This window comes from Xenopus laevis, chromosome 8L (genome assembly GCF_017654675.1).
Source record: "Xenopus laevis strain J_2021 chromosome 8L, Xenopus_laevis_v10.1, whole genome shotgun sequence".
NCBI lineage: Eukaryota > Metazoa > Chordata > Amphibia > Anura > Pipidae > Xenopus > Xenopus laevis.
In genome coordinates, this window is record NC_054385.1 from 15,858,757 (window position 1) to 15,886,375 (window position 27,619).

At 39.7% G+C, this 27,619-nt stretch overlaps 1 protein-coding gene and 1 long non-coding RNA gene across 9 annotated transcripts; one reads left to right on the top strand and one right to left on the bottom strand.

Annotated features, from left to right (window-relative positions):
• Positions 1-336: 336 nt before the first annotated feature.
• LOC121397128 lies at positions 337-26,990 on the bottom strand. 7 transcript variants are annotated; one of them, XR_005963477.1, is made up of 9 exons: positions 26,851-26,990; positions 25,917-26,064; positions 23,732-23,897; positions 23,381-23,506; positions 21,772-21,900; positions 16,910-17,061; positions 3,572-3,628; positions 1,743-1,837; positions 337-394 (listed from the first exon to the last, which is right to left on the bottom strand). It is a non-coding gene; the product is annotated as an uncharacterized LOC121397128 (long non-coding RNA). The 7 variants fall into 7 exon arrangements; XR_005963474.1 differs by having other exon boundaries at positions 16,903-17,061; XR_005963475.1 differs by lacking the exon at positions 1,743-1,837 and having other exon boundaries at positions 376-394; positions 16,903-17,061.
• Positions 17,760-26,984, top strand: LOC121397121 (serine/threonine-protein kinase N2-like). 2 transcript variants are annotated; one of them, XM_041573269.1, is made up of 13 exons: positions 17,760-19,866; positions 21,170-21,218; positions 21,992-22,425; positions 23,394-23,483; positions 23,577-23,652; positions 23,847-23,938; positions 24,191-24,364; positions 25,009-25,071; positions 25,362-25,438; positions 25,934-26,076; positions 26,369-26,446; positions 26,617-26,697; positions 26,799-26,984. In XM_041573269.1, the coding sequence occupies exons 2-13, from the start codon at positions 21,180-21,182 to the stop codon at positions 26,982-26,984; spliced, it is 1,533 nt and encodes a 510-aa protein (XP_041429203.1). In that variant the 5' UTR covers positions 17,760-19,866; positions 21,170-21,179. The 2 variants fall into 2 exon arrangements, with proteins under 2 accessions (XP_041429203.1, XP_041429202.1); XM_041573268.1 differs by lacking the exon at positions 17,760-19,866 and having other exon boundaries at positions 20,170-21,218.
• Positions 26,991-27,619: the final 629 nt, after the last annotated feature.

Below are 27,619 nucleotides of genomic sequence, written 5' to 3' on the forward strand. Positions count from 1 at the left end.
CAGCTCCTATTGATTGACACACTGGTTGGGTGGCCACCAAAGCTGTCACAGGCCAAAGAGGCAGTTCATCAATTACAGATACAATTTTATGCCATTATTCCTATTAGATATCCTTGTACCACTGATATAGGCTGGCTCTGTGGTCAGGCACGTATACGTATAGGTTTAACTAAGTATGCTTCCACCTTGCAACATCTTATCTTCCACATACTATTAGGTACCAAGGGCTTTCTACCTAAGCATGTGGCATATATGGGCCCAATATGAAGACTCCCCATTTGAGCTATACTTACCTGAGAGTGTCCCAGGGAAATGTCTTCCTCTGTCTTCTGATCTCAATTCTATCCCTTCTGCTTCATCCTTCTCTTTTCTTCTGCTTCTTACTGGCATATTCCTGATAAAGACAAATGTACGAAAATTATTAATAAAACAAATATATATCAGGGTTTTTTTTTGGAACATCTTGAGCTTTCCAAATCTACTATAATTTATGTGCAATCCCAAGTTTGTTAAAAGATATAGACTAAAAAATAAAATCGAATTGAACGCTGCTTGAGCGATCGACATACTTTATGTTCCTCATGGAAGAATGGAACAGAGGCAACTGCAAGTGTGGAGGAATCTCACCTAATGCCGCAGGCAAAACGCTTCGGAGAGAGAACGACACTGATTCCCTTGATTCAATAGGAGCTTTATTCCCCGACAGTACAAGGACAAGAAGATTTGAATAAAAGAGATCTTAAAGGGGTGCTTAACCTTTAAGTTAACTTTTAGTATGTTATAGAATGGCTAATTCTAAGCAATTTTAAATTGGCCTTCATTTTTCCTTTTTAGATTACTTGCCTTCTTCTTCTGACTCCAGCTCTTAAATGGGGGTCACTGACCCCATCTTAAAACAAATGCTCTGTAAGGCTGCACATTTATTGTTATTGATACTTTGTATTCATTATTCATGTTTCTATTCAGGACCTCTCTGATTCATATCCCAGTCTCTTCTTCAAACCAATGCATGGTTGCTAGGGTAATTTGGACCCTAGTAACCAGATTACTGAAATTGCAAACTGGAGAGCTGCTGAATAAAAAGCCAAATAACTAACGGAAATGATAAAAAATGACAACCAATTGGAAATTGTCTCAGAATATCTCTCTCTACATCGTACTAAAAGTTAATTTAAAGGTGACCAACCCCTTTAATGTAGATTTGAAATACTTCCGAAGGATACATTGTTAACCATGTTACATTTAAAAATGTAATATATATATAAAGTTTTTGTGTGTATGCACTCCAGATTTGTAGTTGCTTCGGGTGCGTAGGTCAATATTGGTTATACAAAATGATAGAAGGACTCGCACACCATTCTTCAGTGAATAAAACTGTGGCATTTTATTCTTTAATGCATTTCCAACGTTTCGGCCCCCATTTGGGCCTTTATCAAGGATACAGTGCATTTGTTAGTGTGGCTATTTATACACCATTTAAAATTGGCGCCAAGTATGACGTCATAGCAGGACTGGCAATCTGTGGGTTCTGGCAAATGCCAGAGGGGCTGCTATAAGGTCCCATAGTATGTCAGTATTTAGTGGGCTGGTGGAAGCTGTTTGGGCCTCTATGTGGGCTGATTGGGCCTCTGTGTACCTGAAATGCCAGGGCCTATTTTAATTCTCAGTCCGGACCTGCGTCATAGACAGTGCTAGACATTCCAAAAAGTACATCTCATTGTACAGACTTAAAAATGCAGTACCTAAAATCCACCACAAGATGCCAGTGCTGTGCAAGTGCTTGAAGTGCTCATAACGTGTTACAAAAGTGTCCAATTGACATTCTTTTTTCATAAGCCTGCAAAATTTGTACAAAAAAACAGATACTTAGTTTCACCTAGACAGAATATTGTTAACAATGTTATACTTATACAATCAAGTAATTTCACAATAAAGCTTTTTAAAGCAATCTTTACAAGCAATCTTTACAATGTATTTTTCAAAAAACATTTCGTGGTATTCTGTCTTAGTGCATTATTATATAAAAGTTTAGTCTTCAGACAAGAAAACAGCTTAACACCTGTTGTCCATTTAGCCCTTTCGGGCTTACGCAATCAATCTCATAGATCCAAAAAGCCTCTCTTTTTAGTAAGATATTATCAAAGTTTCCACCCCTCGCCCTCACTGGTATTTGTTCAATGGGCATGCACCTGAATGCTGATGGGCTATGTTTGGCATCCGCCCAGTGCTTGGCCACCAACTGCTGGGATATGTCCTGTTTTTTACTTTTGGCCTTCGATTCTCTGTCAGGGTCTAACGCTGCCCTAATGCTGGCCCTGTGCATGCCCATACGCTACTTGAGCATCCTGATTGTCTTCCCACAGTATATTAGCCCGCACGGGCATTTAATCAAATAAATCACCATAGTAGATGTACAGGTCATCCTTTGTTTTATCTCATATCTTTTGCCCGTTCTAGGATGTGAGAAGTGACTGCCCAAGATCAAACTGCTGCACATAATGCAGCCACTGCACTTAAAAACCCCGGGACGTTGGACCAGAAAATGTTGTACAGGCGGGCTGACATATTTATCAGTGGGGTCAGATGGACTTAAGATATCCTTCAGGGATCTACCTTTTTGGTAGCTAAATCTGGGTCGGGATGGCAGCTTTTTACACACACTCTCATCACTGGTTACCAACGGCCAATGTTTAAGTACACAATTTCGCATGAAACTCGAACCTTCTCCATATTTACTTACATAGTAGATATGGTTAACACCAGAACCACCTCTCCTTTTGTCTGGGGTCTGTGTGTTGTGTGCTGAACTCAAAATTTGTGAGTCCCCTTGGTCAAGATTTAGTGCCCATTTTTTTATGGTTCTAAAAATGTATTTGCCATAACCTCCAGATCCTCCTCCCTCTTTTCCTTCTCAATGGTAATCCGTATTACCCTAAGCATTTGTGACTTTGGTAGGGAGTTAAGTAAATGCTTCGGATGGCAGCTTTGATAATGAAGAATCGTATTTCTATCTGTGGGTTTCACATATATGCATGTCTCCAATCTGGTGGCACCTTTATAAATTTTAACATCCAAAAATTCAATACTACTTGCATTATGGTTCAGCGTAAATTTCACCGGGTTATTCATAGCATTTAATTGGCCACACTAACATATGCACTGTATCCTTGATAAAGGCCCAAATGGGGGCCGAAACTTTGGAAATGCATTAAAGAATAAAATACCACCGTTTTATTCACTGAAGAATGGTGTGCGAGTCCTTCTATCATTATATATATACATATATATAACAATATAACAATATAACAATATAACAATATAACAATATATATATATATATATATATATATATATATATATATATATATATATAAATATATATATTAATGACACATTTTCAATAATTTTAAAGCTATCACTTAACTGTTACTACTGAAAGCACCGCACTGAGAAACGTCCAGGGAAGATTGTCTGGGATCAAATATCGAAGTATTAGCATATATTCTGTAAATATTCTGAAAAGGAATCACAAAACAAACCCCATAAACCCCCAAAGTATTTAAGTACTAACCGGCTCCCTTGCACTGATCAGTTCCGGACTGTGCCGCGCGTCAATTCATTCCATAAACTGCAGGAAAAAGAGTGAACACAAGATGGTGATAGAGCAAAGGTTCCATAAAATCACATTCAGGCGCTGAAGTGACAGTTAAGAAAAAAATGGGTCTATCGTTTTTGAAAGGATAAATTAGACGGAGAACATAAAACATTAGGGAACAATAGTGAGCAACTACAAAATATAGAGGGGTGAAACAATTCTGTAATTCAGCGTATCCACACAAGAAAAAAGCCACTATACACACTGTGTCACTGTTACAGTCTCTACCCTGCAGAACATTGTGTCATATACACATTATCCCACAGTTACAAACTCTACCCCAAATAATATCTTGCTTTACTATTCACTCTATCCAATAGTTCCAGTCCTTTCCCCTGAGAAGCTCTTGCCTTACTATACACACTATTCCCCAGTTACAGCTCATTCCCCTCATCTTTTTTTTCATTATAGATTTATGGAGTATTCAAGGAAAGAGAAGTTGGAAGAGAAAGAATGAGAGAGAAAATGGAATCATGGGAGGAGAGAGCAGAAAGGGTGGCGGTGAACACGAGAAAAGGAGAATGGGGCATTTCTGTCATATTTTTGTCAAGTCAAAGAAATTGATTTAACCCTTCCACCCTCAGAGAGACCTACAGTACCCAGCAGATCTATTTGGACTCAGACTAATGTTTCATCCCTCTCTACACTTCTGCGCACTTCTGAATTTTACAAAGTAGAGAAGTAAAGTACTTCCCAGTCTGACCCGCACCCAACTCAAACCCACAGCAGTCTCCCAAATTTCAACCTGAACCCCCCCAACATCTGGGTTTGAGGTCAACCAGCACATCACTACAGGGGAAGAATCAAATATGTTTTTGGTATAACATGGGGACAGCCGTGTGTTTTTAGTGGAGGTTATTTGGTGCAGTATAACTTGATGGCAAATGAAGGAAAGAACCCTTTATACACCATTCCCATTAGAAGAAAGGAGGTTCCGCCTAAATATTCAGAAGGGTTTTTTTACAGTGAGAGCTGTGAAGATGTGGAATTGTCTCCCTGAATCAGTGGTACAGGCTGATACATTAGATAGCTTTAAGAAGGGGTTGGATGGTGTTTAGCAAGTGAGGGAATACAGGGTTATGGGAGATAGCTCATAGTACAAGTTGATCCAGGGACTGGTCCCATTGCATCTTGGAGTCAGGAAGGAATTTTCCTTCTGAGGCAAATTGGAGAGGCATCAAATGGAGTTTGTTGCCTTCCTCTGGATCAACTAGCAGTTAGGCAGGTTAAAATAGAGTTAAAAGTTTGAACTTGATGCACTTGTGTCTTTTTTCAAACTAACTTACTATGTTACACTGATTATAAATACAATAATACACGTGGGGCTGCAGGAAAGCTGCATTTGTCCCATTAGCTGTGTTGTTTCATCTGCAATTTCTAAAGAAATCAGCGGTTCTATGATCCTGAAGTCGATCTAAACTGACATGTTCTTAGATGGAACACTCAGCGCTGAGTTCTAAACTGTCTCTGGAAGCAATATCCGCACAAAACAAACATGAAGAACACACAACAGGCACACGGAATTGCTTTTCAACGAGGGGGTGATCCCCTGAGTCTATTGTGTCAAACGGCTGCAAACACCTTTGGGTGAGCTTTGTTTGTGCTGGGAATCAGCAGAAAAGAAGATGGGGAGCTACTGGGGCATCTTTGGAGACACAGATATTTACTGACAACCAATTTGGGACCGGACTGTTATATCCATCCGCCTGCAAGTGTATGTCTGATAAACTTCTGTCACTCTTTACTGCTGTACTGCAAATTGGACAATGGGAAGGTAACCAGATAACAGCTCCCTAACACAAGATAACAGCTGCCTGGTAGATCTAAGAACAGCACTAAATAGTAAAAACCCATGTCTCAATGAGACTCCTTCAGTTACATTGAGTAGTAGAAACAACAGCCTGCCAAAAAGCAGTTCCATCTTTCTAAAAGCACATGACCAGGCAAAATGACCTGAGATGCACCTACACACCAATATTACAACTTACAAAAATACACATGCTGGTTCAGGAATTAGTTTTTATATGATAGAGTGAATTATTTGCAGTGAAAAAAGTGTAATTTAGAAATAAAAACTACATCATAAAAATCATCTCTTTAAGTATGTAATAGAATGGCAAATTTTAAGCAACTTTTAAATTGGTCTTCATTATTTATTTGTTATGGTTTGTTTAACAATTTCTAATTTCTTCTGAATCTTTGCAGTTTTCTAAAGGGGGTCACAAACAAAATGCTCTGTAAGGCTACCAATTTATTTTTATTGCTACTTTTTATTACTCATCTTTCTATTCCGGCCTCTTTTATTCATATTCCAGTGTCTGATTACAATTAATGCATGGTTACTAGGGTAATTCAGACCCTAGCAACCAGATTGCTAAACATTGCAAAGCTGCCGGATATAAAGCTAAATAACTCAAAAACCACAAATAGTAAAAAATGAAAACCAAATGCAAATTGTCTCAGAATATCACTTTTCCCAAGTCAAGTCACAAGATTTCAAGAGTCCAGATTTTAAGGGTTTAGCCAAATCCGCCAGAAAAAGTCTCAAATTTGTTCAAATGCAAGAAACTTCCCTAAATAATTGCTTTATTTCTCATATTATTCTACAGAGTGTTAATGAATTTAACATTTTTAATGTAGGTATATTGGAAAGTCATAGGGACCAGTAAAAAGATAACTATGAAAGTGCAAAATGTTTCTATTACATGGACGTGCAATGAAAAAAATTGGTACTTAAAAGTGAAATTTGGGGGGTTCTGTTCTGCAATTTCTAGTAATCTAGTTGCTAGAGTCCAACTTACCCTAGCAACCATGCATTGATCTGAATAAGTGACTGTAATCTGAATATGAGAGGGTCTGAATAGAAAGTTGAGTAATAAAAAGCAGCATTTGTTTTTCGATGGGGTCAGTGACCCCCATTCGAAAGCTGGAAAGAGTAAGAAGAAAAAGGCAAACAATTCATAAACTATAAATGGGGGAGAGGAAGGCAGGGGAAAGTAGTGCACATGGACTAGGGGTAGGCAGAGGACAGGTACCTGCCCAGCGCCCCCTTTCATTGCACCCTAGGCCGGTGCCTCTTCTGTCTACTCCTAGTTCGGGCCCTGCGTTATCGTGAAACCCATTATCCAGAAAGTTCTGAATTACATCATCATCTCCCATAGACTACATTTTAAACAATGATTTCCTTTTCCTCTAGGGAGAGTAAGAAAAAGGTATAAATTAAAATGTTTTATCTATTTATATGGGATCCATTATCGGGAAACCCATTATCTAGAAAATAAAAATGATTTCCTTTTTCTCTGTAATAATAAAACAGTAGCTTGTACTTGATCCCAACTAAGATATAATTAATCCTTATTGGAGGTAAACCAGCCTATTGGGTTTATTTCATGTTTACATGATTTTCTAGTAGACAAAGTATGGCAATTTAAATTACGTAAAGATAAGTTATCCGGAAACACCCAGGCCCCGAGCATTCTGTATAACAGGTCCCGTACTTGTATAAGCTGATTTTGGGATTATGAGGAATACTTGTACTATTTGGTTATGTTGGTGGATGACCCCTCTTAGCTGATTTTCTTTCAGCCAATCAGCCATCAGAGTATAATTGCATCACTTGAAACAGGATCAGTGTTATGGGCCAATGATTACAGAAATGGGCGACACAATAGGGAAACAAACCCCTGTAGCTGATGGGGATCAGTGCGGAAAGGAAACATGTAAAATATAAATGTCATATACATTACAGGATCTAACAGTTCATTTATATAGGCAATAATGGAGAATTTTAATAAATAAAATGTATATGTAGAATATCATTTTTTATGTATGCCAAGATAATATTTGTCAGTTATTTATAAGAGTTTTGTCTTGGATTCAGCAGCACAGCAGACAACACCAGGTTGTGTTGCAGGAACTTTACATCACAAGGGAATAATGATATTTCAGCAAAGTGGCTAAAACAATGAGAAGGTTAACAAAGTTACATATCTGATTTAGATTCTAAAGAAGTTGGGTTTTGATGTCTGGAGCCTTGGGCTTTTATATGATCGTGAAACTCCTAGGTGACTTCTAATATCCATTTATGTTTGATATCACTTCCCCAAAATGCATAAAGTTGGGCAGTGAGTGGTAATTGGGAGGCAATAACATTTATTATTAAATTAAAATTTTACTGCAATAACACAAGTGCTATATTTAAGGTCACTGTGGGCGCCGTTTCATTTTTTTTACCAGCCTGAATATTCAGTATTGCATGGGGCATTCCATGAAATGAAGACAAACAGCATGAAGTAGCTCCATGCTGCACTATGTAAATAAAGCAGATATATATAATGTGTGTACACAAACACACAGGGGCAAATTTACTAAAGGGCAAAGTGACTAATGCTGGTGAAAATTCGCCAGTGTGACGTCATTTCGGAACTTCACTAATTTACTAACGGTCATCGGCGTAACTTCGCTAGCGATATTTCGCTCCCTAACGCCTGGCAAATTTGCGCTCTGGCGAATGGACGTAACTACATAAATTCACTAAGATGCGGATTTTACTGAACATTACCTCTTGCGCCAGACTTGCCTTCAGCACCTCAGACCAGGCGAAGTGCAATAGAGTAGATTGGACTTCCTAAAAAAATAGTTGAAAATTTTTCTAAGTCCCAAAAAACGCTGGCGACTTTTCATTTTTTCAGGGTGATAGGCTGCAAAAGAGCATAATTTTTTTTTGGGGTAACCGGCTTCCCCCCTACATTTCCTAACATATGGCACATAAACTATACACTGGGCTCATGTGTAGGGCAATATAACAACTTTATTTTATTAAGGTTTCCCTGGCTAGTGTAATGTATTTGCTGCAACATATACGTCCATATTCCCGCCATATGATGCAAATTAGCCAACCCTAGCGCAACTTCGCTTCACTTGGCGCAGTAACGTTAGCACAACTTCGCCAGCGTTCACGCCCTGGAGGCAACTTCAGATTTAATGAATTATCGTTGTCCTGGCGAATCTACACCTTGTGAAGTGTTGCGCTGTGAGCGAAGCCGTCGCTGGTGATTTTTCGGAGGTTAGTGAATTTGCCCCACAGTTTCTATGCATTTCTTTTTGTGTATTTCTATCAGCCCAAATCTGCCTATGAATGGTCAAGACAAGATACCTTGCACTGAAACACAGGCAGGAGGTGCTGTAGCCCTAAAATATGTTACTCTACAGAAGTAGGATCTAGAGATCAGCTCTTTACTGCAACTATAGTCTGGCACGATGTCTTCATTTCACAAAAAATCAAAGATTAAATGGAAATGGGGAAGGCAGTTCTCGAACTGAAGAAGCACCGAGCCCCCCAAAATACTAAGAGAAATGAGAAAGGGGGGAACATACATGCAGGAGAATGTTAATGAAAGCTTGTCTAAGCCACCCGAAATAAAAACCAATAAATTCCTACAACACACAGGGCATAGGAACTGGCACATTATTTAACCTGTTATGTAGTCTGGAGGTGCTGAACATAAAATGGTCCTAATATATGACCCAACAATCCCAGTGAGATGGAGGAATAAAGAACACAATTTATTTTCTCAATAAGAAAGTGCTGGTCCGTATATCCTTTTTATGCTCTGATAGTTGTTGGCCCTGCTCCCAGACTGTACATAGTTTGATTGCAGGCTTCAGATATGCATCTTGATATATAGTTTTGTATATTAGTTAAAGGGGTGGTTAACCTTTCTGATCATTTTTATTATGTTATAGCATGACCAATTCTAAGCAACTTTTCAATTGGTCATCACTATTTTTTTATAGTATTTCAATTATTTGCCTTTTGCTTCTGACTCTTTCCAGCTTCCAAATGGGGGTTAGTGACCCCATTTAACGAATGCTGTGTATGGCTACACATGTATGGTTATTGCTACTTTATATTATTTCTTTCTGTTTAGATTCCATTCCCATGTTCCAATCTAAGCGTGGTTGCTAAGGTAATTCGGACCCTAGCAACTAGATTCCTAAAATTGCAAACTGGAGAGTTGCTGAATAAAAAGCTAAATAATGTAACAAAAAAAAAAAAAAATCAATTGTAAATTGTCTCAGAATACCACTCTCTACATCATACTAAAAGTTAACTTAGAGGTGAGCAACCCTTTTAAGTAGCCCTTCAGGTCAATGCCTTTTCCATTGTTATAATCTATTGTTTTTTTCAGTTTTAACACATTGAAGGATTTGTTTGATGAGATTATTTTCTGACCTGTTAATCCAGAATGCTCGGGACCTGGGTTTTTTAACGGATACCGCATCTTTCTGTAATTTGGCTCTTCATACTTTAACGGGGGAATGTAATAAAAATCGCAAAGAGTAAAACAATTCACACCAATAAGAATAAAAATCCACATCTCGCAATGTAATATTGTTCTTAAACTATTACTTTGCGAATTTTAATTTCGCATTGCGAATTTTAATTGCGTGCTTGAAGGTGTCGCAATCTTTCGGAGCAAACATAACGACTTTTTCAGTAAGTTTTATTACATTGACTTCACATTGGCGCAAACTATAACATTCGCAAACGGTCTTCCACTGTTGGAAGTGGTCGCTAAACAGTTTCCAGGTTCGCAAAAGCTATATTAAATTCGCGCAAAGCAAAATTTGTTCGGGCAGAAGCATATCGTTTTTCTATTTCCGACTTTTATTACATTCCCCCATAAATCTACTAGAAAATTATGTAAACATAAAATAAACCCAATAGGCTGGTTTTGCCTCCAATAAGGATTAATTATATCTCAGTTTAAATCAAGTACAATGTACTGTTTTATTATTACAGAGAAAAAGGAAATCATTTTTCAAAATTTGGATTATTTTAATTATAATGGAGTATATGGCAGATGGGCTTTCTGTAACTCAGAGCTTTCTGGATAACGGAACAGATGTACACAGATGTATGGAAAGATGTATTTGGTGAGATTGACAAGCAGATAAACAAACGGGCCAGCAGCATGCGGAGTCATTTTGGCATTAAGGTAATACTGTTGCATAATAAGCTTGATTAAAATGAAGCAAAATCATTCAACAAAATAGGGTTACAATGGCCTACCAGAATACAAAAGGAACCCCTAAGTCTAAGGAGAATTCAGTCCTTATTTCCACTAGGGATGCACCAAATCTACTATTTTGGATTCGGCCGAACCCCCGAATCCTTTGCGAAAGATTCAGCCGAATACCGTATCTGAATCCTAATTTGCATATGCAAATTAGAGGTGGGAAGGGGGAAAACTACTTTTACTACCTTGTTTTGTGACAAAAAGTCACACAATTTCCCTCCCCTCATTTGCATATGCAAATTTGGATTCGGATTTGGTTCGGCCGGGCAGAAGGATTTGGCCGAATCCAAATCCCGCTGAAAAAGGGCGAATCCTGGCCGAAACCCAAACCGAATCTATGGATTCGTTGCATCCCTAATTTCCACCAGGGGCTCTTATAAAATCCTTTAACATTTGGAACTATTGCTGCAAGTGTGGGCCCAAGGGTTTCAGGTTCCTTAGAAGACCCAGTCCGACACAGTAACAAAATCATAGCTGGTTGAATGGCTTCAAAATAAGGTAGTTGGCCAGTTCATTTAACTAGCTCCTCTAGAAAAGTCCTGCAGCCCAATTATTTCTTGCAACCTGTTCCATTCGGTAAACAGATTATTTGCATTGGAATAATTAAGATTACAGTGAGCGGCATATAAAAGGTATAATTGGTGAATATACAACTCAAACTGTTTTAATTCACCTCCACCTCTCAGCGCAAGACTTTACAATAAATGATTAACAAGGAAGCAGGCTGCACCTCGCACTCTGTTACAGGGCCGGTCTTACCAACTGCGGGGCCCAATTGGAACTATTTTGGTGGGGGCCCCTAAATGGAGTTTTGCCATCTGGCACAGGGTTCCAGGGCTGAATGACGAATAGTAACTGTTTTTCTCTCTGTCCATTCATAATTACTACATTTCACTTATTTATTTTTATTGAGTTCAACTGCATACATAGCACAGGAACTCATTTTCACAGTATATGCAACCAAAGAGTGCATTTTTAAAGAACTACCCTCCTATTGTATGGTAAATATGTATGGTAAATTGTATGTCTGTATGTATGGTAAATAGTACACGGAATACCTATGCTGCCATAGTTTTCTGGGATCTCTCTGTAAAGACTATGAGCAAACTTAGGGGACTGTTCCTGCTGAATTGTGCTTAGTACAGGGAATACCTAGGCTGCCATAGTTTTATGGGATCTCTCTGTACAGACTATGAGCAAACTTAGGGACTGTTCCTGCTGAATTGTGCTTAGTACAGGGGATACCTATGCTGCCATAGTTTTATGGGATCTCTCTGTACAGACTATGAGCAAACTTAGGGGCTGTTCCTGCTGAATTGTGCTTAGTACAGGGAATACCTATGCTGCCATAGTTTTATGGGATCTCTCTGTACAGACTATGAGCAAACTTAGGGGCTGTTCCTGCTGAATTGTGCTTAGTACAGGGGAATACCTATTCTGCCATAGTTTTATCGGACCTCTCTGTACAGACTATGAGCAAACTTAGGGACTGTTCCTGCTGAATTGTGCTTAGTACAGGGAATACCTATGCTGCCATAGTTTTATGGGATCTCTCTGTACAGACTATGAGCAAACTTAGGGACTGTTCCTGCTGAATTGTGCTTAGTACAGGGGAATACCTATGCTGCCATAGTTTTATGATATATTACTACTACTTAGTACAGGGAATACCTATGGGAGAAATATTGAATCTATAGATAGTTCAACATTTCATTTAGCTGTTACTAAAGCACAAATCCCATCATTCTAAGAAAGAAGACACTGATGCAATTTGATTTATAAAACCCAAAAAACATTTAGCAGAATAAACACATTTGCAATTCCATGTATAATACCCTAGAACTAAGAGCAGAATGAACACAGTGAGAATTGCATGTATAAATACCCCCCGAAATCACTTTAGGTGGCACAGTGGCAATTTCAGGAATAAATATCGAAAAATGCATAACAGAAGAATGGCACAAATGCAATTTTTGCTAGCAAGGGTTACCATTCACAAGGCAGTGTAATAAACGTGATTTGTAGCCTTACTGGGCCAGCATTCTTTTTGAACCGATAGTCTGGGGGGGAGAGGATGAATCTGCAGCACCATCGTCTACCGTCCATCATGCCTGTTAGCCGAGTTCAAACAAAGTATAATGGCGCCTTTCGCCACTGCCTGCAATTGGCTGCTGTCATCTGTCCCGTAGGGCACACAGGGCACGTAACAAACGCTCCCTCTCCCAGTCCCACATGTCGCCGCACACTCTCTCAAACCCCCTTAGTATGCTGCTATTTACACAGCCAGCGAAGAGAGAAAAAAAAGAAAACAGATACTGCCCTGGGGGCGGGCTTCAGAGCAGTTCGTCGGGTCAGTGTTTACTGCGCGCATCTGGAAACATTGGTGAGGGAGAAAGGCAGCAAATCCTTGCTCTTGCTTTGATGCGGCTGTGCGGGGCCCCCATGAGCGCGGGGCCCGATTGGGCGCAATAGGTCCAATCGGCCTAAGACCAGCACTGCTCGGTTATTACACTTACTTTATGATGATTAAGGCAACCGAATGTTTTAATAAATCAGAAAGTAAAAACACGGTGAAAGTGGTTGTTTACGAACTGAATCGACCCGGGATGCACCAAAAATCCATCATTGTGAGGTCGGATAGAATACCAAGAGGAACCCTAAACTTGCAGCTTTTATGTTCATTTCAGTTTACGAGAGGAACAAAAGTGGTTGTTCATCTTAAAAGTAACAACTTACCATTGGTCTTCATTTCTTATTTGTGTTTTTCAAATTATCACTGTTTTTTTTTTGGTCTATGTTTTTGCTGTTCGGATATATATAAGAGTTATCTGGTTGCTAGTGGTTAAATACCCTAGCAACCTGGGCTCTGTGGCTAGATAATTAGCGAATGGATGATCACATAACAATAAATGTGAAGGGGTGCAGTCAGTCTGTTTTTGGTTGCTGATCCTCAAAAACCAGGTATCATTTTCGGCTGCAGTCTGCAGGATTGGCTAATAAATTACAAATTATACAAAACAAATAATGAATGCCGATTCATTCAGTATGATGTAGAGAGTGATATTCTGAGACAATCTGCAATTGGTTTTCATTTTTTATTATTTGTGATTGTTGCGTTATTTATAGTTTCTCATTCAGCAGTTCTCAAGTTGCAATTTCAGCAATCTGGTTGCTAGGGTCCAAATTCACCTAGCAACCATACAACTGATTTGAATAAGAGACTGGAATATGAATAGGAGAGGACCTGAATAGAAAGATGAGTAATAAAAGTAGCAATAGCAATACATTTGTAGCCTTACAAAGCGTTGGTCTGGAAAAAGTCAGGAGACAAATAATTAAACAAAACTATACTTTCCATCTTTCAAATGGGGGTCATTGTCCCCATCTAAAAAACAATGCTCTGCAATGCGACACGTTTATTGTTATTGCTACTTTTTATTACTCATTCATTTTATTCAGGCCTCTCCTATTCATATTCCAGTCTCTTATTCAAATCAGTGCATGGTTGCTAAGGCAATTCGTAGCCTAGCAACCAGTTTGCTGAAATAGCAAACTGGAGAGCTGCTGAATGAAAAGCTAAATAAATCAAAAACCACAAATCATAAAAAAAACTTGCTAATTGTCTCAGAAGATCACTTTCTACATCATACTATATGTTAATGTAAAGGTGAACAACCCCTTTAAGAAAAACAGAAACAAATATAAAATAGAAATAACTGAAAAAAAGTCTTTACTAATGATGAACTACCCAAAAACAACTGAACAACTTGTTGAAGGTGAAAAACCCCTTTAAAAAAAGGGGTTCTATGGAGTAATAGGGTGACTTTATGTGCAGTGCTGAGCCACGAGGAGACCTGTTACCCACAGCGAATTTAACTTGCATGGATTTTTTAATATCATTTCTGCATCCACAGCGGGAAGAAGATCAGCAGCAAATGTTATATTTCCTCTGGACGAAAGATCAGAGTTGATTAGTTCTCATAAACAAAGGGAGAGTTTGTTTTGAGTCCAGCGAAAACGACTAGCCTTTTTCATCGCATCTGTTTGCCTAGTTGATTTATGGCGGAAGGGCCAATACGATATTTGCTAAACTCAACTCATCAGTCAGATGATTGTAAAAAAAAGTATATATATATATCCGTTATCCAGAAAGCTCCAAATTAAGGAAACACCTAGGCTAAGGTAACACCTAGGCTAGGGGGCAGCAGGGAGGGGGTATATGCAGAGTAGAGGATTTAAAAATAAAGGGTTTGGTTCTCCTTTAACTGAATCCAGAGGCGATCCTTGCCCCACCTTGATCCTTGGCGCTAACCTTTTGAGTGCCAGAGAGGGTCCAGGGGGATCCACATTGTCAGTGCAGAGGCCGCAATTTTGCTCTCAACACGAGCATTTCCATCTTGAAACCCTGAAAGTCAGCTATTAAAGGAGTAGTTCTCCTTTAAATTAGCTTTTAGTATGTTATAGACCGGCAAGTTCTTCATTATTTAATTTCAATAATTATTTAATCAGTTGCCTTCTTCTTCCGACACTTACCAGCTTTCAAATGGGGGTCACTGACCCCATCTAAAAAACAAATGCTCTGTAAGGCTATCAATGTATTATTATTGCTACTTTTATTACTCATCTTTATTTTAAAGCCTCTCCTATTCATATTCAAATCAGTGCATGGTTGCTGGGGTAATTTGGATCCTAGCAACCAGATTGCTGAATTTGCAAACTGGAGAGCTGCTGAATAAAAAGCTAAATAACTCAAAAACCACAAATGATAAAAGATGAAGCATTTTGCCTCAGAATATCACTCTCTACATCATACTAAAAGTCAATTTAAAGGTGAACAAAACCTTTCAAGTTCCCAGGAGCAGCTTTTTGCCACCCCAGTAACTTGTGGGGTGCTGTCACCTAGTTTCTTAACCCACCTCATTGGCGCAACGCTCCTGACTGAATCCAAATCTTGAAAAAGCTCATTTTGGATCCGGTACAATCCAATTTGTAACCCAATTTGTAAATGCCATGTACTCCCTTATTAAAGTGCATTATCAACCTATTGTATGGATAGTTATGGGGAAGGGTGGAGTTTCTACTCTCTTAGGTCCTTACAACAAGGACAAGGCAAAAGCTGGCCATACAGCTAAACTGTTCTTTGCAAAGGTTGCTAAACAAAGAGATCTTGGCCTGATTAGATCCACCCGCTAGGTCTCAAGGACAACGATCAGATAATATTTCAAGCCTACAGAGACCAATTGGGAAAATGGGATTTTGAAGCCTGTCCCGATATCCTTGCTCCTGTTTTTGCATAAAAATAGAATGCAATTCTAAGCAACTTTTAAATATATATTATTATTATTATACTAAAATCATTATTTGTTTATAATACACAATATCCTGGAAATGATATCCTTATAAGCGGTGCTTAGTGATGTCATCGGTTATAAACTGAGCTTAGTGATGTCATTTCTGTCATATGACTCAATGAAACGTGTGTATTATAATAAAATACCCTCTGATGTAAAATATGAGGATATTAGAAGTCACCTCCGAGTTCCATGACCTGCATCAAAAAATGTGCTTTTATATGGTCCTGGAACTGCTCGGTAATCTCCTTATATTTTACAATAGAGGTTACTTTATTCACTATATATTCTCTGCATCCCTGACTCTATATGAAACTAGCTGATTAACAGACCTGGAGGAGAGTCGACCTTTGCTAAAGAACAGAAAGGGATAAACAAACACTGTTTTCAACTACAATAGATGCTAGTAAATAATTTGTAGTACTAATGCTGTATTACAAATATCCATGCCATATCCCCAGTTAACAAGAGTCACTTTAAAAACAAAAAGAGGAAGGAACATTGTAAATCTTGTAAATTGTTACTAAAATGAATATTTTAGTCACTGGTTAGAGCTCATAACCCCAATTCATCAAAGACAAAAATGTATTATGTGTATTTACATATCTATTGTTCAGTTGGAAACATTTTTTGTACTTGGGAAAGATAATGCCAAGATCCAGAGATGGAGACAGAATTAATGGCTCCCATATATTATTTCCATGCAGCCATCTTACTTTAGCATGTGGAGGAGATTGTGATTGGACAACAGGCTTTTATTTTGCGATTACGTTACTTACTACTTAAAAGTGTACATAAACCTAATCCCTCGTACCTCTTACCAGCAGTTGTTCATCAGCATGTACACTCTTTCGGGAGACATCTTGGGTCTGAAGAGCCTCAGTCCAGCTGAGATTTTATCCACAGCCTCGGAGTTGAAAACAATGTTCAAATGGAATTTTGCTCTTGCTGAACAATTCCCACACGAACACTCCTAAATGAGAGAGAAAAGAAAGGGAACGTGTGATTAGACTGATCCACCAGAGAGCTGGGCTAAACATTGACCCACACTTCCCTTCATATTTATGAAACCATGATATAATGAAATCAGGATACACCAATATTTTCCTATTCCTGTACCCATTTCATGAGCTAAAGGAGGCCCTGGCCAGAGGATGGACCTTCAGGTGAGGCTTGTATTAATAAAGAATGACAACTGCTGCTTAATACAGTCATTTATGGTGGAGTTTGAAATTGCAATCAGCCTATTGAAGAAATTGAGATAACTACGTTATCACAGGCAACTACATTTGTATCACAGGAAAAAAAAACAATTTTATAGGTACTAAAGGTATTAAAAATGCAGGATATGGACAGGTGAAGGTCACAAATGCATCACTGTTTTCTATTGGTTACAGGGCTTGGGCAAAATATCAGATTTAAAAGGACCAGTCCTACTTATATAAGCATCTTGGCCTCCTCAGACATTATCCCTTCCCAAATCACCTTTAATGCAATTCTGTGAACCTTCCTTCATGTGCCATCTTTCACCCAAACACTGATTCTATCACTGTGATCCAGATATGATATGATATCTATGGCAGCACAGTAACTGCACTGACTCAATAGGCCACACATACAAAGAAATACTCTGTGTACGTAATAAGCTATGCATGTACTGCACATCTAAATGGAAATAAATGCCATATGCAACTTACTATTATGAACCTTACTTACAGGGTACACTTCCCCTTTAAGAGCAGGGAACAGAGGTGACTTCACCTTAGGACTGTGACAGTTGGTTCAGTCCGTTGGTTGACACCGTAGTGATTGGTAAGTGGATATTCCCTCTGGGAGATATTTTTTGTCAAATAATGCTTATTTTAATGAAAAAAGAGGGGAAATAGTTGGGTAACACTCCCCAGACTAACAGATATTTATCCTCTCACTGATTTTAGTGAATTTAGAGACTTTTCCCCTAAAATGGGCTTTGGAGATGACTTTAATCTTAGCACTGGTTGGGAGACACAGACTCAGGATTTGGAAGTTATGCAGGGCTGACAGCAAATATACACGTTTTCTACAGTAACCCCATAAGGAGGAATAAATAGCAATGCTTCTTCCTTTTACACAATAACATTTATTTATAAGTCTCATGATTTAAGAGCAGAGATGAGAGGTGACTTTACACCCAGGGATTTGATATTTGGTTTGGTCCGTTGGTTGAGTGGTGAGAGGTAAATGTGAGAGATTTTTGTGACAAATAACCCATAATTTAGTCAAATAAAGGGGGGAAATAGTTGCGTGATGCCCCCAGACTAGCGGATGTTGTTCCTCTTACTGATTTTAGAGAATTTTCCCCCTAAAATGGGCATTGGAGATGCTTTTACTCTTAGTGCTGGTTGGGAGACACAGACCCAGGGTTTGACAGTTGGTTTAGTCCGTTGGTTGGTAAACTGGTGAATGTACTATCCCTATAAGAGATTTAGGGGCTTACAGCAAATATACACTTTTTCCCAATTGAAGCCCATAAACAGATAACATTTGGGGACCCCTGTGCCAGACTAACAGATATTGATTATGTTACTGATGTTATTAAATTTCCCCCTCAAATGGACAATGCCTTTACTTTTAGTGCTGGCTGGGAAATGCAGACCCAGGGTTTGACAGTTGGTTTAGTCCGTTGGTTGGTAGAGTGGTGAATGTACTATCCCTATAAGAGATTTTTTTGCCAAATAATCCTTATTTTAGTGAAAAGGGGGGTGATAAATGTTTGATACCCCCAAGACTAGCGGATGATGCTCCTCTCATTGATTTCAGAGATTTTGGAGAGTTTACCCCTAAAATGGGCTTTGGATATGCTTTTACTCTTAGAGCTGGTTGGGAGACACAGACCCAGGGTTTGACAGTTGGTTTAGTCCATTGGTTGGTAGAGTGGTGAGGGGCTGACAGCAAATATACACTTTTTCCCAATTGAAGCCCATAAACAGATGACATTTGGGGACCCCTGTACCTCACTATAAATACTTTATTTGTATGACCAGTATTAACAGGCTCCTTACAGTTTTGCCCCTCTGCCCCTGGGTATCTAACCTGTTCTGATATACCAACCTTAACATGAATTTAATGGAATACATAGCAATGTCTTTTCCTTTCATGTCTCATGTGCATTCCCTTCAAATGTCCCGGCTGTGGAGGGCAACAGGGTACATGGTAGGGCAGTATTGATTCCAATCAGATTTAATTGCTATTCTGTAAATGTTTCCTATAGCAGGGGGTGGGCAATCTGCACCTGGCCAGTGATCTTATGTACTATGTATTCATACTCTCTATACCAATGCTCATTTCTGATTGGCTGCTGGGAGGTACTGCATTGTACAAACTGAGTGCCAGTAAACGCTGGGAGTGACACAAAGCTCACGTTTAGATCTCTGCTTTCCTCTATATTTTATAGGAAATATTAAGTTAAGTGTTAAAAGCATTATCCTTGAAACTAATTTGTCAATTTATTCTCTTCCCTATACAGATTGCTACAGTGGACGGATTGCTACTTTTTTGGCAAATTACCAGCTCTTTTTGGACTGTGTTTTTTGCTGGCTTCTCCTTAGTTCAGATTTTAACATTCTTTTCTGAACACATATAAGGAGAGCCAGCGTCTAAAGAGGGAGACCCTCTGGGGTCCCCCGGCCTTGTGCCGGCCCCTCTATTTAAGCCAAAAGCCAAAAACACCTCAGGCGTTTTGGTATTTTTTTTTTGCTTTTTATTTTTGAAGATCTGACATCTGAGCTTCTTTTAAGAGGTAATCCTGCAAATACAATTCATACAGTTTATGATTTATTTTACAGCAAACCTGCCCTAATTAAGGGGGAGGGGCAATTTGTAAGGTCCCACATCTCTTTCCCAGGCCTGTACTTGTTTTCTCCAAAAACTGAAGCGCACCTACTTCTTACCTGCCCTTACACCAGTGTCCCAATTCCTGTCAGCTGATGTAGACTGTATATATATATATATATATATATTTTATAGATAGAAAGAAATGCCTGCTATACATGGCTATATTGATTTTCAGAGAGCATTGGATTTCTTTGATGGCTACAAATTCTGGCAGATGAGAGTTGTAGTTCATAAACACCAGACAATTACATGATGCTCATATAGTATATAGTTTGACTTAAGAACTTATGGTTTAGTAAATAAAATAACTGTTGTCATAGAAGAGACGTATAAATTGGTTTGTATGTTAAACCCCCTTTATTAAAGGTTCAAGTTTACTGATTTTCACAACCAAATAAAACACACATATTGTCATTGAGTGATTAGTGAAGAATAAAAGAGATAGATGACTGACAGTAGCACAAGGTATCAGGATAAAACACAAGTGAGCATTCCCATAGGGGAGATTTACAATTAAGATCACCATGGAATGAGTTTATTCTAGTTATAAGCTTGCGGGAAGACACTTTCTTCCCATTAAGGAAGTTTATTTAAACACAGGGTGTCCAATTCAGTGTACAGAACACAAGCCATCAAAATAACTCCTGCCCTGAGTGATATCTTCATACATTTAGTGAGCTACAGAAATATATCGGGGGACTGCTCTCTGTCTAGCAACACCTTTACTGGAGCTTACATCTCCTACTATTATGAAATTGAAGATTGTTCCCATATTTCTTTGGTCTTTTCTTTTGGTAATTCCTGGTGGGTGGTGAATTGTGCATTACAGACAAAATCTGCCAGTTTTTTTAATGCCCAACATCAGCCAGACAGAAAATGAGGGAGATTCTTGACGCGTGGGGGAGAAAGGGGTTTCCCGATAGGGGCATATGGGAAGAAAGGGTGACCCAGACATTTAAACGTGGCAGACCAGGCTTTCTTTGGGATTAAAAGAGTATCCGGTAACCTGCCTTCATTGTCGATATTTTGGTAGGGATAGTTGCTTAAACCTCCCATGTTTAGCTATGTTGGAATTGTATGAGTTGGGGCAATATAATATAACAACTTCATTCCAATATGCAATTTGGTGAAGAGGGTTTCTATTGAGAAAGATAAAAATGACCTCTTATCCCCATACCAGCACTGACAATGTTTATTTCCCATTACAGGAGTCTCAAGATGGGTGTCCGGAATTCCTGCATTCGTGCTACCAATCCGGTAAGGCTAATGGGATATAACATGTTACTGAAGAGTGCAATGGCCTCAGTCCGGAGGAGATGATTAGTATTTATTGTTTAAAGTAGCAATATATTCCATAGCACAATGTTAGGGAAAAATAAAGCGAATCTGGAATAAAATGGGAAGCCAAGGTTCCTGTTTGAGGGAGCTAGAACAGAGAATTACGGTCCAGGACCTAAGCATTCCAGATAAAATCCATACCTGTACTCTCCCATAGACTCCATTTTATCCAAATAATCCAAATTGTTAAAAATGATGTCCTTTTTCTCTGTAATAATAAAACATTATCTTGTACTTGATCCCAACTAAGATATAATTAATCCTTATTTGAAGCAAAACCAGCCTGTTGGGGTTATTTAATGGTTAAATGAATTTCTAGTAGACTTAAGGCATGAAGACCCAAACTACAGAAAAATCTGTTATCCGGAAAACCCCAAGTCCTGAGCATTCTGGATAACAGGTCCCATACCTGTATAAACATCAAACAAATAGCAATGCCATGATGCAGATTAGAATTGGAATATGGACTTACCAGTGGAGAATAAAATCTTGAGCCTGGTGACATTTCAGTGCAGAGAGAGATTGAGAAGTAGCAGCTACTGACACCAGCAGATTTGCTCCTCACTGGAGCTGGAGGGCTTGGCCAACAGTTTTAGTGATTCTAGAATTGAAAGAAAAAAAGTGTAAATTACAGTAATTTAGGCAGGCAATAACCAACTATTGTTTCCATAACTTTTTCTCCTTTTCTACAGGACAATCATGAGGTTTTGTCTCCAAAACTTTGTGATATGCAGCCAAGGTTACATCTATTGGCCAATAAAGAGCAGGTAATGGGAGAAATAAAGAAGGAGATGCGCATTGCAGCGGGCGCTGAAAAGCTCTACAGAGTGACCTCAGACAAGGAGACCTTAGTCCGTCTGAGGAAGTTTATGAAGGAGTCGGGGAAAAAGCTGAAAATTCTTTATGCCACCCTTCAAAACCTGAATGTGGCAATTGCACAGAAGGACCCTGAGATTCACCCAGGTTCTCCCCATGACCCACCAACAAATGCCCCAGAGGATTCCTGTGTTAGGGATGAGTCACCAGAAGTTGCCTTGACACCGGAAGAACCAGCCACCACAAGTGAGAGGGACACCACGGCACAAGATCCAGCACCAGCACTGCCACTGGCTGTCACTGAGGGCAGGTAAGATGCAGAGTTCGGCTTATTATGAACTGTATTCTCTGTATATGGCCAGGGCCGCCATCAGGGGGGCACAGGGGGGGGCAGTTGTCCCGAGCCCTGAAGTTTTTTTTGAGTGTTGGGGGGACAGCCTGCTGCAGTGTTTATAATAGAGGACTGGGGCTCTGGTGTGCCCTCGTTGGTTGTTTAAGTTTAAGTCCCGGTAAAGCTGTACAGGGATTGGATGGGTAAAGTAGAATCTTCCCCTCCAGCCTAACCAATCCCAATGTAGTTTCACCGGGACTTAACTTAATCGACCAATGAGGGCACAGAGATCTGAATAGGACAGAAATAATGCTGAAACTGGAGCTCCCGTCCTTTCTTAGAAACTTTGCAGAATGCTGACGGGGGGGGGGGGACCCGGCAATCAAGTAAGTGAAGCATGACTGAGACCCCCTTAAGAGCCAAACTTATGGGGAACCCTGGCAAAAAAAAATACATTTTGGGTGGGCTGCCACCAATGTTTTTTTTTTTTACTTAAAGGAGGGTCCTGGCCACCAGTGGCTTTTTATAACTTGGGGGGAGCAGGCAATCAATATTTTTTTACTTGCAGGAGGGGGGCCCCTGATCACCAATGGCTTTTTATAACTGGGGGGGGGTTACTGTTTCAGCTCTGATGTTTGTTTGGCTTTTTTTCTGTGGGGTGGGCAAAATATGGGGTGGGGCTTGGGGGCAGGTGGTCCCAGAAAATTTTGCCGGACAGGCCCCGGTGATTTCTGAAGGAGGCCCTGTATACGGCTATTGTAGTTCTTTTGGTGGAGGTGTAATACTCCAGATACAGACATGGCACCTGAATTCACCCTGTACTGTGCTGGCAAATCATTCTCTGCCTCTGAAAGGGCTGAACTCCAATGTCTATGTACATATACAGCTCTTAGCTTCCCATGTTAGTAAAACACAAGCATAATAACAAACTTACATTTTCCCTATAGTGAGATGTCTGCGGATGAAGTGAACATCGGCTCAACTCATCCAGAAAACACAGCAGAAGACTTTCCACCGGCTGTGACGACGGAACCAGAGTAAGATACAGTACAACCTGCAACTGATGATACTATCAACATTTCATTTTCATTTGAAATAACAATGAGTTCAATTCTGCAATTCTTTTTCAGAGTTTTGCATTTGACCAACTGCACTCTGCAAGACTTCACCCAACGAGGTTTCCTAGGCGAGGGCGGATTTGGGAAGGTAATATTTAACTAAATCCATTATTAGGATGACTATTGGGCACATGCAAGAACACTGGCTAAACAGTTAGTTCTGTTACCTTGCAATGTTGGGGGCAAGATGGATTCTTGGAGCTCTCTGCAAGGGGTTTGGAGGTTCTGCATGTATCTTCCTGTGTTTCTTCAAAATTCCCTCAATATATTCTCTCATTCCAGGTTCTCCATGTGCAACACACGGCATCAAAAAGATCGTATGCCCTGAAGATCCTAAAAAAACAGAAGATCACCACCTTAAGGGATGTTGAAAGGTCAGTTTATGGGAATGATCAACTTGGCTAGTTGGCTTTATTACTTACCCATGTCCCTTTCAAACAGCTGTAGCGCTCTGATATTACCCTGATAATGCAAGCAATGCCTAACTAGTTATGTGTCTTGGGACTTCCACTAACATCTCCCATTAGTACTATACTAAATAATCTAAGACAATAATGTGGCTCCTATGGGCAGAATGACACTTTCTCTACTGGCTTGTTTTGATAATGAATGCTTTTAATATTCAGGATTTTGGTCGAGAAACGGGTCGCTCTCACAGCAGCTGTCCACCCCTTCACCGTGGATCTACATGCCACCTTCCAGTCAGACCACCATCTCTTCTTCCTCATGGAGTATGTCGCTGGAGGCTGCTTAAGGACTCTCCTGGAGAGGGAACGTAAATTTGGACAACGGAGGACTACGTACGTAATAATGAACCTTTACCTAGTGTCATGTGGGCGCTATTTAAATATAATACCATTCATACAAACTAAACCATAAATAGCAGGCCACAACAACCACAGAACTGTGCTGCTACTCTTTGTTCCACCACATGTTTCGGATCACATGGACCCTTTCACAAGTGTGTCTTTCTCAAGTCACACACTTGAGAAAGGGTCCATGTGATCCGAAACATGTCAAAGAATAAAAAGTAGCAGCACAGTTCTGTGGTTGTTGTGGCTTACTTCGTTTTGTAGGAATTGATCAATTTCTGGCCTTTACTGTGTGACCTGAGAGGGTGAGCCCACAGGATAAGGAACTCAAGGGACGTGCTGAGGAAAACTACACAAGTTTGAAAACCATAAATAGCATATGGATCTGGCTCCTTGTTTATCGAAGGAAGCAGCCATATTACACAAATGCAAGAGGCTTTATTTAGAAATACATAAGAAATTTTTAATAAGTTCGGAGCTGCATACACAACTTACCATTATAGTCAGTGGGTCTCTTAAATCACAGCGAGCCTGTAATATTTAGACTGAGATATCACCACCCTGTGCTACACTAACAAATAAATGGCTATGTATTCAATAACCTACTGATGGGAGTCATTTTCTCTTTGCAGGTTCTATGCTGCGTGCACAGTGCTGGCCATCTCCTATTTGCACGAAAATGGTATCATACACCGGTAAGTATAGATATATATCAATACTTTTTTTAAGTATATGAAAACATTTGCAATATAAAATATAAGAGAATATTACTGCTAAACTTTTAAGAAGCCACGATTAATGTCCCCTATAGAGCTTGCTCCACAAGAGCATGACAACTTCAGCCTTGTGCCTTTATATGGTCAAGAATCTCCTCAGTGACTTAAAGTTTAAAAAAGGTTGTTATTCACTATATAATCACTAATTATTTCCCCTTTTGTGTGCCAGTGAACTTGTACTTTTCTAACATTTGCCGTTGTATTAACAGAGATCTCAAGCCGGAAAACCTGCTCTTAGACAGCAACGGGTACATCAAACTGGCTGATTTCGGACTATGCAAAGACGGTAAGGTTTCTCATAAACTTACATGTCAAAAAAGGGTTGCGCTTCGTGTTATGTTTTTGAGACTCACTAAGTGACTGACATTTGTAGTTTCATATTATGAGAACGCAAGAGTGAAATTCACCTAAAGAGTTATGCTTTAGCAGATCAGATTAAAGGAGAAGGAAAGGTGAATTACTAGAGGGTGCCAATTGTTAGGCAATTGATTTGTATCACTTAATATTTAGTGAGAACATAGATCGGAGTTACCCTAGAATGTAATCTATAGAAAGACGTCTAATGTAATAAAAACCTTATATTTTTGCATCTCTCTAACCTGTTAGTCAGTTAGAAAGGGGGGCCACATGGGACCTAACTGTTCAGTTTGTTTGCTGATCATGCAGCTCAGGGTGAAAGAAAACAAACTGAACTGTTCCTTTCTTGTACTTTGAGTCTGAGCCGCTACTGATAAATAAGCCCCACTGGTTTCCAGTTTACTTACAGTTACTGTTTTTGCAGGAATTGGCTATGGGGACAGAACACGCAGCCTGACTGGAACCTATGACTACATGGCTCCCGAAGTCCTCTCCAGGCTGCCGTATTCAAGATCTGCAGATTGGTGGTCTCTGGGCATCGTGATCTTCGAGATGCTAGTCGGGGACGTAAGTACAAAGCTCAATAAGTGCACTGAATAGGTGAATGTACATTAAGTTGGAAAAAACATCAAACATCAACTATTTTAGCTCCGTATGGCCATAGAGTAATCAGTTGTTTGTATTGCAGAATTGATCACGTGTGTAGGGAATATAAATATTTCACGATATACTCAAAGCTATCTTTATAAAAGCCCCTTAATGTATATATAGCAACAGGTTTTGTAGTCTTCTTGGTCAGTTACACCTGATTAGTTCTTTAATCTATAATAACAGATCTTTCTTATGTTTCACATTGCAGCTACCATGGATGAGACCATCTATTGGCGTCGTCTGCCCAAAGTTCCTGGCTGAGGATGCAGCTATTTTAATATCAGGGGTAAGTTACACAGCAAGTTAAGGGTGCATGGTGTGGTTTAACCAGTGATTCATGAATAGGTAGCACTATCCTATTTGTGCAGTCTAACAGTATTAAGCCTTTATAGCCATTAACTGGCACACAGCACTGCAACAAAGCTTATCTACTAATGTTTCTCTCTTTTTCTTTAGCTTTTACAGTTGGACCCATGGATGCGGCTGGGCTCCAGCGAGGAAGATGCAGGTGAACTAATGTTTCATCATTTCTTTCGAGTAAGTTACTTCAGTCAATTTTTGCTAGCTACAAAAATGAACTAAAGGTACAGATGGACAAAAGAATTAATAAAGAATGTTTTATATTGTCTATTAACCAGGGCATTGACTGGCTGGCTTTGGTACAGAGAAAATTGCAGCCCCCATTCATACCGGAGGATGTTGGACTTTCCGACGATGGACCCTGTTATGAACATCTACTTCTAACACCTCCCTCCGAGGGTTCCTTGGCAATAAGAAAAGAGATCGCCGATGCCTTTGGGAGCTTCGATTATTCCGCAATATAGAGCTGCGTGATCATCCTGCAACGCAAAAATCATTGCCATCACCCGCGTTGACAGAAGATTGGGGACACATGAAAAACGGCACATCAGGTTTCACATCAGGTCATCTTGCTTTCTGTTTCTCTTCCATCCAGAGCAATTAGCGGTACCCCTCCTCCTTCCACCATAGCTCCACCAGCGGTGCCCCCATCTCCTTCTACCGTAGCTCCACCGGTGGTGCCCTCCCTTCCTACTAAAATATAGCATCATAAACAGGAGCGCACTTAAGCCACTCGGTAAACCCTGCATTCCTTTTCACTCCATCCCCCAAGTGTGCAGAAGCCGGGTCTGCAGGCTGCTGGGGCTCCAATGGAATGAAACGGAATGCAGCATTCACCGAGCTGCTTAACGGTGCTCATGTTTAAGCTGCCATATTGCTTACCGTAATTCCACCTGCGGTGCCTCCCTTTCCACCTAAAATATGGTTTCATGGGCAGATGCACCTAAGCCACTCGGTAGTCCCTGCATTCCATTTCACTCAATCCCTCAGTGTGCAGAAGCCGGGTCTGCAAGCTGTCTGGGCTGCCAGTTCTCCAATGGAATGGAATGGAATGCAGCATTCACCTAGCAGCTTAATGGCGCTCATGCGTATGCTGCCA

What these genes read in the sequence shown, in the direction of transcription:
- LOC121397121 (XM_041573268.1), top strand. Translation starts at nt 21,150, where the DNA reads ATGTTTATTTCCCATTACAGGAGTCTCAAGATGGGTGTCCGGAATTCC. An exon ending in CTGGCTGTCACTGAGGGCAG is followed by an intron (nt 22,426 to 23,393) that starts GTAAGATGCAGA and finishes TTTTCCCTATAG; the next exon opens with TGAGATGTCTGCGGATGAAG. An exon ending in GAAAATGGTATCATACACCG is followed by an intron (nt 25,072 to 25,361) that starts GTAAGTATAGAT and finishes TTGTATTAACAG; the next exon opens with AGATCTCAAGCCGGAAAACC.